This window comes from Buceros rhinoceros, unplaced genomic scaffold (assembly GCF_000710305.1).
Source record: "Buceros rhinoceros silvestris isolate BGI_N320 unplaced genomic scaffold, ASM71030v1 scaffold5717, whole genome shotgun sequence".
In the NCBI taxonomy this organism is placed as follows: Eukaryota; Metazoa; Chordata; class Aves; order Bucerotiformes; family Bucerotidae; genus Buceros; species Buceros rhinoceros.
In genome coordinates this window covers 20,197-33,655 of record NW_010421479.1, presented here as the reverse complement: position 1 = coordinate 33,655, position 13,459 = coordinate 20,197, and the positions used below count along the sequence as shown (strand labels likewise).

The window sequence follows — 13,459 nt, the reverse complement described above, 5'->3', positions numbered from 1 at the left end:
TCATCTGCTAGAAGAGGGATTTCTTTCAGCCTCTTTGTTTGGCTTTTCCTGCAGAGGTGCTGGGAGCTGCTCTGCTTTAAGGTTTTTCCTTGGCTACTGGCATCTACTGAAACAGCACATTTCACAAAGGAAGGAGGGGGCACCCTTCTCTCGCACGGGAACTTCTCCCATGAATGCCCCATCCCTGCCTTCTCATCACGCCAAACACAAAGGAGAGCAGCTCCAGCAACCAGGCTGGTGAAGTGCATGGCAACGTTTAGAAGACACGATGCACCCATCGGGCGCCACAGGAGAAGTTGTTTTAAGACTGATCAAAGCTCCCAGGCTCAGTTGGGTCAAAGACATCAGCTCTGCCATTGCTTGGCTCACGTGGGGGATGCTCATGCCAAGCCCCTTTTGCATCCAGGCAAAAAGCAGGTTTAAACCCACCCAGCAGATCATCAGGGAGAAGCAAGTCCCCTGTTTTCCATCAGCTAAGACTCCGGGTACCAAGCCTCTGCTAACACAGCCAGCCACGTTCTTCCTGGGTATCATTAAAACTTCCCAACCCGGCTCAGTTCTGTGATGTCTTTAAATGTTTTATAATATTTTGCTGCCAGCTGGGCACTGCCTTGGGATTTGTTGTTATTCAAAAAGAAGGGACATCTTGAAAAGCTTTTCTCTTCCTGGGCAAGGGACTCTGCTGCCGCATAAACTGGGGAGATTTCAGCAGAAGTGATAGCCCCGGCCAAGTGTCTTGGCTGCTGCTATGTGAAGAATTTGACTGTTTCTCATAAAAATATTCCAAAAGTTTTCACAGTTTGTAATTATATTTTACAGTTTCATTACAAAGCTCATTTTAATTCTTCTCCAAACCATCTTTACCAGTCCTCTTGCCACTTTCTCTTCAGAAAAGTCATTAAGTCAGGACTGGAGATCATCCCATTTCCCCCAGTTTCAAGGATATTAATCTGTTTTATTGGTATTTCATTGTCATTTCCATTTGAGTGTTCTCAGTATTTGCATAATTTGCACTGCCACCCCTTCCCAGTGACAAGCACTGGCTCAGCTTTTCGCTTGCATGGCACAGAGTCACGCTGCATTCTGGTTTATTTTCTTTTTTGAGGACACACTGTCTTCCTGGGGTGAGAACCACAGGCTGGGAGCTGGATGCCGAGGTCCATCACCACCTTCAGCAAGCACCAAAACCAGTTGTGAACTCCCAGTCCAAGCGACAAACTGGCCAGTGCCCATCTCAAAGGGACACGGTTTAACACTGGAGCAACCTCACTTCCCAAGTGCAAAAGAGCTTCTGTTCTCCAGCTAATTAGAACAACAATGTGTGAAAGCTTCAGAGTCTGTACGTGCAGCCTGGACAATCTTTAAAGCCTTTTAGAAACAGGTCAAGGCATAGACAAGTCCCTTGTTTCAAGTTACACCTTTTTCACCACTCCACTGGCGTTCAGTTCCTCCAATCTGAGACCACAAAGTGGACGCTCTCCTCCTCTTTCCTGTAAGGACCAAGCTTTGACCATCGGCATAGCCACCTACCCAGAGACTGGGTTGTTATTTCCAGGGGCATCCTCGGGGATCGGAGCAGAGGCAGCCTCACACACCAGCACGGAGGCATCAACCAGCCACGCACCGGTGCAGACACAGAAGTGGGGTTAATGGGGCAGCGAGGGTGAGTGGTGGGGCTGGGGAGAGCCCGTGCTCTGTCAGTGCGGCAGCGCGGGTAATGTCCTGAGGGCGCATATCACGGACCAAGAAGAAACCACTCTTAGCAGGGCTGAATCCACTTCAGACACACTGTTGAGTCCCTCCCCACCACAAAGTGATGTTTTAAGGCGGTCTTCATCACCCCTGCTGCTGCGATGCCGCTGCACCTCTTTAACCATCTACCTCTCCCCAAAATATTAATCCCCACAAGCTGTCCTCCATCCCAGCCCCCAAAGCGGGGGCTGTGCAGGAGCTGGCCACGCTGGGACACCCCAGCCAGTGGGGATGCACCAGCTCCAGGCAGCACTTTTCTTGCAGAGAAAAAGTGTTCCCTCTGCGTGCCCCAAGCAGCAAGACGAGTGCAGGAGCTGAGGAATTGGAACTGACTGAATAATGGGTCCCTTCTGCCGGAAGAAAATGAAATTTGCCCTCATGTTACCGAAAACTTGCACTTGAAGCTCACTGCACATTATAGAGAAAAGGTCAGTGAAACACAACAAACGCAACGAGCCCAGTTGGAGAAAGCAATAAATAGTGACAGCAGCCCTCATCTAATTTTTCAAAGCATCTCTGCCTTTGCTCAAGCCCTGGCAATTTCACTTCGCGCTGCTGCAAGGGGCGGGGACGAGCAGCTTTGCTGCTGCAGGACAGGAGGACGGCTGGCTGGGCTGGCTCCAGGGCTCGTCAGGGAGTTTGGAGTTAAACAGGAATATCCAGCAGACAATTAGTAGTAGTAGTAATAATAAATAATAATAATTAAAGACACAATTAAAATTTGAGCTTTGGGCTCACAGATGTACTTTGCTCCTCTGGGAAGAGGGATCTCTGCAGCTAAACACAGCCAGAGCAATTCCCAGAGAGACCCTCACGTCCCAACACACCCGGAGGGACAGCAGGGTCCGAGTCCCCGCAGGGTCTTACCATCCGCGATGAAGTGCTCGGGTACGTGCAGCGTCACCTTGACGGTCAGCGGGCAGGAGAGCTGGGAGCCGCACACCACGGCCAGGATGCAGGAGCTGACCGCGATCAGGGTCAGCGCGGTCTTGTTGACGGGGCTCTTCATCGAACCTGGAAGGCAGAGAGAGGGGTGGGTGGCCAAAAGGCAGAGCTGTACCAGGGGCTTGCTCGGCCTCCCCCTCTTCCTGCACGGATGCAGCAAAGCCCCAGCCCCGGGGAAGGGCAGACGTTGAAAACAAAGACGTCAGCTCAGTAGCACTGGAAGAGCTCCTGAGGTCTGCAAACCCCATCATCCCCCTCACACCACCTTTGGCTGGATTTTCAACATTTCTGTTGTTTCAGTCACTGAGCTACATGAATCTTGAGGACTATATTTTCCTCGAGGAGAGAGGAAACCTGCTCAAAGCCCTATACAGACCCTCTGCCTCGGAACCCTTCCCCCCCAGAGCCGTTCACCTGCTCGGCTCCCCCGGCAAAGCTGCTGTCTCTTCTCATCAGCCTCAGCTTATTTGGCAAATGTTGCCGAGCCACAAAAAATAATCCAGCCAAATTTGAGGGCTGCCTGGACTACGGCATAGTTTGCTTTCCCATAACACCAGGAGAAATCTCCACCTGTAGATGTTATATAGTACTGATGAGTGTTAATTATTTACACAAATATATACAAGTATTCAGTCATCACAGGGGGACTTCTCTGAACAACAAAGCAGCCTACAGAGCCAACCGCTTTTGACAGACAGGAGGTATTACAGAACAGTTTTATTTTGTCAGACGCAGAAGCTCATGGCATCTTCCGCAAAGCAGTTCAGTATTTTCCGACACAGGAAAGCCGGCTGCAGAAGCACGCACCCAGTCCCCAGCAGGCACCCACACCACATGTGGGTCACTCTCAGGCTGCCATCCCTTGTCTTGATGGCCACGTGCCTGGCACCAGGGCTACGAGACGCCTGCACCACAGAGTAATCCCAGGAGGCTGGGGGGATCCCATCGCCCCACAGCTCCGCTCAGACCATCACCCTTGCCCAGGCTTGGTTGGTGGCTTCAATTTTATTTGGATTTTTTTTAAGCATTGGGTTAAAGTCAACTAGGAGCTCAGGCATCCACAAGTCTAGAGAGGGCAGCAGCAGGTACGAATCCACCGGGAAACCCTCATGGAGCAGCGCGACATTAAGCTGTCTGAATCAGCACTCGGATGGGACACAGCAACTCCTGAATTCTGCAGGGAAGGGCGTGAAGCTGGGCAATAGAGTCATCAGGAGAGACCTCGCTGCCCCAGGAGATTCAGATGCTCTTGGGCACAGACCAGGAGTGCCCGTGTGTCCAGACAAGACACCCTCCAGGAGAAACTGTCCCCAGGCCGCCATTACTCCATCAACAGGTCTCCACTGCCTGAGGAGGAAGCAGCGCTGGAGTCTGCATCCTTGGCGCACCACTGGTCCCTCCCCATCCAGCCTCTCTGGACCTGGGGGCTGTCCCAACTGCACTGCATCCCCCACGGCCACCCATCTCACACCAGTGCTTTGCTTTGCTCAAAGCTAACAAGAGACACCTCTCAGAGCAGCTAGTTCCCTTCTCCAGTACTTGGGACACCAGTTAAAAGACACTTGGGGCACGTGGCAAAGCAGAGTCCAGCAATTAACCCCCATCACTGCACGGTCTGTATGGTGCGGCTGAGACGACGGGGCTCCTGGCAGACCTGACCTTGTCTTTGCTCAGGATTCAGGCGAGGACGCATATTTATTTTTGGAAACCAATCCAGCCTCACCAGCCCTCACTATCTCATCAGCAAAGCAGGATTTAAAAAGCATCAGTTTGAAAATTGAATGGGAAATGCATCTGGCAAGTTAGCACTTGCACACCCTCTCATTTGACCGAAGCTGCTGTTAGAGATGCTGGTGCCAGGGCAGGGATCTCCCACTCGACACAACCTGCGTTTTCCAGGCAGGACAGTGTCCCCCACCAAAGCATCCCCTGCCAAAGGATGGAGCCTGCACAGTGGATGTTCCAACCCCCACTTGCAGAGCAGAAGTAGCTGATCTGCTGGAAAACAGCCCCATCGCTGCGACCAACAGGAGTGTGCAAATTATTTATGAAGCATCTTTTACTCTCCTTACATATGCATCATCTAAAGAGCCTTCCCACCCCTACTTCACAGCTCTATCGCCGATCTCCTGTGCCCTTCACCTTGCAATCCGTCTTTTTTCTTCCCAATCTTTATTCATACCATCAGCATAAGTTAGCACCTCCTTGCGAGGCAAGCTCGTCCTCTCGCTGGGCACACTGTGCCTGCCACAAACCCTGTGTTTGCTTAAAGTTGCTGCACGAATGCAAGAAGAAAAAAAAAGAGGAAGAAAAAAAGAAAAGCCTCCATCAGGGTAATTGGACACAGCCAAGAATACAATAGAGCAGAGAACACTGGATTTTACCATTATAAATCACCTTTCAATCCAGGGTCTTAAAGTGCTTTGGAAACATTAAATCTCAAATCCCTTATGAGTTAGACAAGTATTATCCCCTTCTCACAGCGAGCTTGAATCACAGGTACGACAGCAGCTTTCACCATCCTGCAGCTGCGGCGGAGCTGGAGGAACCACTGGGATCTGGGAGCTCCCAACCCCCATGGGTCCATGTGGCTTCTTTCCCCATCACTAACAGCAGCAGGACACAGGAACTTGAAACAGCAAAAAGTCCATTACAGCTCAATGTGTATGAGCTTGGCTGCCCAAGGAAAGGCACAATGTGCTACACATCTCCTACAACTACCTTCCGCGCTACTCTGCCTCCTGCTCCCTGCTCGTTTCCATCACAGCGCTAATTATTGACCTCTAGAACTGCCTGACATTGGCTTTGACCAACTGAACCAAAGCAACGGGTCTTCTGCTTGAGCAGAAATCGAATTTCCAGCTCAGCTCTTTATTGCTCACGGCCAGTTTGCTGCCAGGTTTGAAGGGAGGCTGCTGGGAAAGCAGATCCTTCCCTCCTTTAAAGGAAGGGACCTGGCTCCCATTTTCCATTCCATTGTCTGCTCCTTGCACTGCTGCTGCTCCAGCAGAAGCACTCCCGTTCTGCCTTTAAACACCCACCTGGAGAGAAATAGCTTCAAGCTAGCCCTCTAGAATCACAAACAAACGTATTCCTAGCAAGCCACTGCTAACAAAACCCCCTCGGCAGGTTCACCAGGGCTTCACGCTCCTGTTCAAAAGGTGAGATGAAGTGATCCATTCCTCCCTCCCTCGGCCTGGGGAGGGGATCCAAACCCAGCTCAGCAACTCCAGCAGCACCACATAAACCACGATGCCCCAGACCGCAACTCTGCCTGGCTGAAGTCTGCTCTTGCCCTCCTCTTGTTGTCACCTCCAGGCTTTCAGGGTGGTGTTTAAACTGCAGATTTGCAAACCTGGCTCTACCAAACAAGCTGGTATCAATCTCCTTTAGCAGGAGAAGGAAGCTTAGCGGGGAAAGCAAGACCTTCATGGATGGTTGATGGGACTCCTGAGAGCCTCAGCACCCAATGCAAGTCTTCATTTGGGTCTTGCGGGGTCCAAAAAAGCCCAAGGGGGAGGTGGTGACAATGCACAGCTGAGAACAAATTTGCTCCCCAGATTTCTCTGGCTTAATAAATCCTTCACATATTGAGATGACCTCTCTATATTTTTAAAGAATCATGTTTGTTGCATTTTGGATGGTTGCAACAGCTTGAGCTGGTGCCCGAGTGCTCAGCCAGGCTGTTTTGGGGACAAAGTGATGCCCACAGGCACCCCAGAGGGGGCAGTCTGGGGGAGCAGCAGGCAGGACACACCACAAGGATGAAGAATAAGAACAAGTCACTTCTTTCCAAATGTCTCTCCCCAGCCTTTGAGAGCAAAGGAGAGAAAAGCAGAAAGGAAAGGCCAATTGCTCTGTGTCAGGGCAGAATCACACCCGAGAAGCTTGCTGCTAGTGATCCAGTAACGCCAGCTTAATGAGACTAGAATACAAGACAAGACAGCAGCCAGGACTGTGGGCTCCTGCCACCACCACCTTTCCTACCGAGGGTTTTTTTTTCTCTCCTTAAACACCAGCAGCAATTAGCCCAGCTCTGGCCTCCCAGAGAAGACGCGGGTCCCTCTGCACACAGCTCAGAAACAGTTTGCAAAGCACCGTGTTCCCCTGAAGATTTTTGCACCTGCTGCAAGATGAAGATAAATTCAAAGCCACTGGTGTAAACGCTCCGCAAACAGCCCCTCTCCAAATGCACCCTGTCTCCTTTGAAATATCTTTTCCTTGTGCAGTTAATTACTCGCTGCTTTGTACGCTTTCCCTTGCCCACCTAAAGGAGGAAAAAAAAAACCACCAAAACTCTGAGCTCATTTCTTTCTAATACCGGCAGAGCTGCCTAAATTTAAGAAGAAGGAAAAAAAAGGTATGTTCAGAACATGTATGGATTTACAAGCAACAGGAACATCCTGCGCTCTTGGTAATATGATGTTTCTAAATCAGGCTCATAAATACATGCTTGGGAGATTAGTCTATAAAAAAAATAAACTTTAATTACCCCATCTTTATCAGCACACAGCCCATGGTGTTAGCCATATGTGGGTGTTAAACACCAAGTGCTCTGCAATCTTCCCCGCCCCCCCGGCGATAATAGCATAATACAGAATGTTTCGCGGCTACTCAGATATTAAAATGTATTTCTACCACCCAACGAAGACGGGGCTGGGGAAACCGAGCAGGAGAACAGCGAGTGCCTGAACTGCTTAGCAACGCGCAGCACAGCCGCCAGCCCCGGCCGTCGTGCCGTGCCGCATACAGAAGTGCCCAGCGCAGGGCAAGCAGCACCCCCGGCAAGTAGTGAGTGAGCCCCAGTCTGTCTCGCATCCCCCACACCCCTCCGCTGCTCCCAGCACACGGCGATAGCACTGGCAGGTCAGAGGAGCTGGCTGCTCCTAATGATCCTTCGTTATGTTCCAGCAGGGGCTCGTTAATACAGTACTACAGTGTTTCCAGGACACCCTCACACACCAAAACATCTCCAGGTGTTTTACAAGTGAGGGATCATGTCAAATCAAATCAAATGCCAGTTAAGATGAGCAGCAGTGCTAGCAGGTGGCTCTTGCCATGGAGTACCCCCGTGCCAGGGAGCAGCGCTGCCCATCTCCCCTCCCTGCCCCGCACCAGCATCTCCCCACCCCTTCCACATCAGGACAGTTCCTCTTTCTCCAGCACACCATACATGAGATGGGACATCCTCCTTCCAGCCAGACACAGATCTCCCACACCACTGTCTCCACCACACCTTCATGGACCACTCTGAGCCACTTCCCTCTGAAGGTGATGGATGTTGATGCAATGAACTCCCCTGGCAGCATCTGAGCAGCGGGGCGAGAGCACAAGCAGGCATTCCATTGCAGCCCTCTCTACAAGGCCTGGCCTCAGCCCCTCCACGAGCAGGCACCTTCTCCATCGCTGCTGTGGACAAATCCCAAGCGAAGGTGCTCACATCCACAGCCGGGACGTGGGTCAGGGCTTGGGCACGGGGCTATCTCCAGCCCCATCTCCAGGGTCAGCAGCATGGGGATCAGCCCCAAAGTGGCAGCTTTGCTCCCCCTGTGCCAGGGAGAATCTTCTCACCTCCAGGAAGGCAGAGAGGCTGCACACAAGGAGGGACAAGGGAGAAAAGAGGAGGGAAGACAGCTGCATGCGTTGCTCCCCCTGTGCCAGGGAGAAGCTTCGCACCTCCAGGAAGGCAGAGAGGCTGCACACAAGGAGGGACAAGGGAGAAAAGAGGAGGGAAGACAGCTGCATTGTGCAGCAGAAGGGTGAGATCAGCTGCTTCTGGATTTACAGAGGATTTGATCTTGCTAAGCGCAGGCTGAATCAGATTAATACTATTAACATTTATGAATAACCCACTAGCAGCTAGCCGAGGCATCCTGCAGTATGACGCGGGTCGCTGCAGAAAAAGCAGCTCTGGGGCATGGGTCGGGGGAGAAGGATGCCGAGGGGTGGCACAGCCACTGCGGGAGGTTGGGGTTGGGCTGAAAGACCCCGTGGCCAGGTCAAGCTTTCCAGGACTGAGCTATGTGTGCTCTTGCTGCTTGCCCTGACAAGCTCTTGTGCTCCTCCAGCAGCCTGAGCCTCGGTTTTTTTACACGCTCCTGGAGTTCTAATGCCTCACGTACTGAATAAATGCATTTACTTCTTAGTTATACAGTTGCTGGTGGTGCTCTCCCTTTGCTCTAAAACACTGTGCCTGCAGCTCGCAGCCAGCAAATTTCTACCAGGAGCTGGAGGAGGAAGGGGGGAAGCGGAGGGAAAGGAAAAGCCCTGAAGGCTGGGCAAGGAAGGGGCAGTGGAGCAGAGGGCAGACACAGAGACGACCAAGGTGGCACAGGTTGAGATGCTGGTCTTTGCTCCATCACTACCAGGGTCACCACCGCCAGCCCCGTCTCCACCAGGATCACCACCGCCAGCCATGGTCACCTGCTCCCGGTCACCATGGGCAGGTGCTCCCATCCGCATGTCTTAGACCTCCACCAGCACAACAAAGGAGGAAGAATTTTGCTCCCGGTCACCATGGGCAGGTGCTCCCACCCGCATGTCTTAGACCTCCCCCAGCACAACAAAGGAGGAAGAATCTGCGCAAACCCGATTTGCTCTCCTAACGCTGATACATTTTTTGCATTTCTCTGGGCATAGACAATTAAAATCAATGAAGTCAGCTTCGCTTTCATGTTCTCGGTGCTGAATTGGTTAAGATAAAATCACATTAAAGAAAGAGTTACATATTTAAAGGCAGAGATTGCCTGCACTGGAATTTTCTCTTGTGCAAATCAATGGAAACGCTTCTCCCGAAATTAAGGCCTGATCTTTTTTTGTTTTAAACTCCAAATGAGTCCCAATTTTACAATATACAAACACAAAGGCAGATCTGAGTGGAAGGCTTCATTTTAAGGAGGAGGGAAAGCAATTTTCAAGACAGCGTAACAAAAACATTATTCCTACAGGAAAAAAGAGGGAAAAAAAAGTAATCATTATCTATGAAATAGCTTGTGTTGAGTCACAGTCCAGGGAGGATTGTGCTCGGCGAGCGAAGGGCTGGCCAGACAGCTGATTTCAGGGGCAGGGAGGGAGCAGGGAATGGGGCCAGGCTGCCAGGGAGGCTCAGCACCCAGCGGGAGATGGCCCAGCACCCAGCCAGCTGCCCATCACCGCTGGTCCTCCACCACGCTGCCCACGCCAGCCCTGCCTGCTCCCTCCTTGACACCCCGCAGGCAGAGGCCGGCTACTGACTGCGGGCAGCAATCGCCAAAGCCAGACATGAAAAAGCAAAAAGCTCCAAAAATCCCAGACAAACCATCTTTCCCCTCCCTCATTTTTGGAACAGATGCAAAATGAGCCAAGAGGGTGGGACTAAAATCCTCTGTTCTGCAACAGCTCCCCAGGGTTGAGGCATATCCTCTCCGTGCCTCAGTTTCTCCTACAGCCAAGCACCGTGCGACGCCCACCGCCCTCCGCCGCCTCCCAGCCCTCCCCCTGCTCCAGCCAGCAGATGAATCCATCGTGTCACGGGCGCGCCGAGCAACGGCACCGAAACGTGTCTTCATTTTCCAGCCGGCGCTTACCCTCGCCCTCCTCCCGCCCGCATCCAGCGCTGTGTTTGTGTTCTGCTTCCTGGGAAACAAGAGGCTCGTTACCATGCGGAGGGCGACAGCAGAGCGATTAGTGGAATTTGTTACCCACATGCTCTGAACAAAATTAAATTAAAAGTGCTGCTTTGCTGTCAAGATAAGGGCCAAGCCGGAGAGATAATTTTTCACTCTCAAACACTCAATTACTCGCTGAGGCTGTATCAGATACAATCAAAAAATAAATAAATATATAGGGAGACCCACGCTGCCTCCAGGAACAGATGTAAAAGCCGTTATCTCTAGCACAGTCCAGGGAAGTTAAAGAGCCTGCAGCTGCCATGGCTCCACGACCGCTTTAATTGTGGGAGCCTGCAGCTGCCATGGCTCCCCGACCGCTTTAATTGTGGACCCCTCCACTCTCCAGCTCACGCTTGGCAACCAGCTTCCCACAGCTCAGTACCCCGGGCACGGGCAGGAGCACCCCCATACCTACAGCCACCAGGGACGTAGGGACCGAGGAGGCTGCTGGAGCAACCACAGCCCAGCTGCCCCGCCCAGACAGAGTCTAACAGAGATGGAGAGGGGCTAAGCGTGGGTGTTCTGGGCTGGTGCGGAGCCTGCTTGCTCTGCAAGAAAAAAAAAGCCGTCGTGCAAAAGCACCACATTTGTTTGCTCACTGGAAGAAAACAGCATCTGTGACAGAGCTTTTGAAAGCCACAGGCTGGGAATGAACAAGGTCCGTCATCGGCACCAGCGACCCGGGGCAGCGCAGTGCTCGGGTACAGCCTGGGTGGTGGGTGCACTCTGGTGCTCTGGAAGGTAAAGACAGGCTGGTGTCGTGAAGGTATCTTCACCCGCAGAGATTTGAGGATATCCAGCTTGCACGGGACTCCAAGTTGTCCCCTCTGGGGTGCTCCTCCCTGGCCTCGCAGTGAGCAGCATGGCTCCATACGCCATGACCCAACTGGTGCGCGCCAGCTCTGACCCACCTGTCTGTCCCTGCAGTGCATGGCTGTGCGTCCCCTTCCCAGGAAAGCCAGGGCATGGCTGGCTGACCACATAGAGAGGGAACGGGCACGGGGCTGCCACTGCCATCAGGGAGGGAGAAAGCTCTTTGAGACAGACAGCCAGCAGAAGATGGACAGACTCATTACTCCCTCTTGCTACCATAAGCAACCCAAATCAACACGCTTCCTTTATCACCTTTTATCTCCCATTTGATTCCCGATGACATCTCCCCCAGCTGGAAGGCTGCCAGCACCGTGAGCCAAACCCAGTGCAGACCAGGGAGGTGATTCCCCGAGGAGCACGGCAGAGACGGGGCAACGCGCAGCCCGCGGCTTTTGCTCAGCCCCAGCGAGGCCAGGGGGACCAGCACAGCACAGAACCATAACCAAATTTCATTCTACATTTCGTTTAGTTCCCTATGAAATAATAAGAGTCTGCTGCCTCCAGAGACAGGAGAGGATCAAAGCGAAGCTTCCTCATATGTAACAGACTTCGAATACCTAATATTCCCTTATAAAAGACCTTGTTTTAAACACCAAATACAGAGGCAGATCAAAGCTCAGCTTCTCATTTCTCTAACAGCCCTCAGAAGACTTTGCCAGCCAGCAAGGCACACACATGCGTGTGCACACGCGCCTGACACCAATCCAAGGTACATAATTGGACTCTGCTAATTTGTCTAAACCATCACTGCGTGCTATGGAACCAGACAGGTGCCTTGTTCGTGGAGACCTCAGCCGAGAAGCATCCCAAAAGCATGTCCTCCCTGCCCTGGGGTGCTGGGGAACTCTCCTGGAATGGGAAGATACCACCTGAATGAAAGCCATGCATGAAAACATCTCTTAGCAGGCTGCAGTAGAGGCGATGCCAAGAGGAGTGATGCGATCCCAGCCTTGAGCATGGCAGAGCAGGCTCAGGGTGGGGTCCAGCTTGGGCTGAAGCAGATGCCAGAGCCTGGCTGAAGAGCAGCAGCCAGCTGAGAACGTCCAGTGAGACACCCCAGCTGGGTCACTGTGCTGGGTGCCCTCCAGTACATCCCAACCATCACCCTATCAACAGCATCGCTTTTTGCTTGCACCCAGCGCTCCATTTTGTATCCGGTTTCCAGCAACTGTACCTGACCTTTCTGCCTGATGGGGGGAGCAAGTTCAGCCCCAGTCCCAGGAGCTCGCCTGCCGCCGCAGGGACCCCCAGCAGGTCCCAGAGACTCAGACACAGGACCCTCAACAGGTCCCAGGGACTCAGACAACAGCTGGGCTGCAGTGTCTCCATATACCACCGTCACTTTTCCTGCCTCAGTTTCCCCTAACCCAGGCAGCTGCACAGCACCTGCTCTGCAGACTCAATGCAATACCCATTTACTCTTCATTTGTCCCTTAGAAACGTTCTCCTAGAAGGGGGTTTAAAAGAGTGGGAACATTTCTGCGTCCCAGGGAAGCAGACGGAGGGGGAAGAGGCTTACTTGCACCCCTCCTCTCCTCACCAGCGAGCCAGAGGGCTCACTGGACTTGCTGAGCCCTTGCAGAGCCAGGCAGCCCAAAGCTCGGGGATCAACCCACGGCCGGAGGGAGTTACAGTGCTGCTGCTTTCCTCCCCACAATCCTTCTCTCTATTCGAGCAGCCACTGGGCAGGCACTGCTTGCAAAGGCAGACCAAGAGCTGAACACATTTTGCTGGGCAGGAGACCATCGCCACCCTGGAGCAAGAGGGATGGAGCAGGAGCGATGCACTGTGCAAGTGAGGTTTGTGCACAGGGCTCTGCCTCCCTGGTTGGCGGGGGTTGCTATTAGTATTTTCTGCTGGAACTCAGAGTGGGACCTGACTGAACACATCTCACACTGCTCAGGAGAAGAGAGGAACTGAGGAAGTATCAAAGCTTGGTATCACTCGCAATGGGCAGCTGGGGATGTGGATTAGCATCTCTACAGCACTGGCAGCTCTCTCGGGTGGAGATTTCAGCACTGGTAAAAGGTGCTATGACTGAGAGCCTCAGAGCCAGGAGCCACCGACAAACCAGAGCCGGCACACAAAGAGGGTCCCACGCTTCCCAATTCTGCCGGGAGAGTGGGAAAGGAGAGAACCAGTCCTCCTAGCAAGCAGAGCCCTGGAGCGCACACACCTATGGTGAAGAGGTTGCAAGAAAAAATCATTTCTGGAGAATCTCATGGAGTCAATAATGAGGA

The 13,459-nt window shown here is 52.6% G+C and overlaps 1 protein-coding gene across 1 annotated transcript in view; it reads right to left on the bottom strand.

Moving 5' to 3' along the window:
* Positions 1-13,459, bottom strand: part of LOC104496539 (astrotactin-2) — a gene marked incomplete at both ends in the record, with an annotated part of 114,229 nt that overhangs the window by 89,141 nt on the left and 11,629 nt on the right. The window contains one exon of the mRNA XM_010139671.1: positions 2,620-2,766. Coding sequence (XP_010137973.1) covers positions 2,620-2,766 — 147 coding nt within the window. The remainder of the gene's footprint in view (positions 1-2,619; positions 2,767-13,459) is intronic.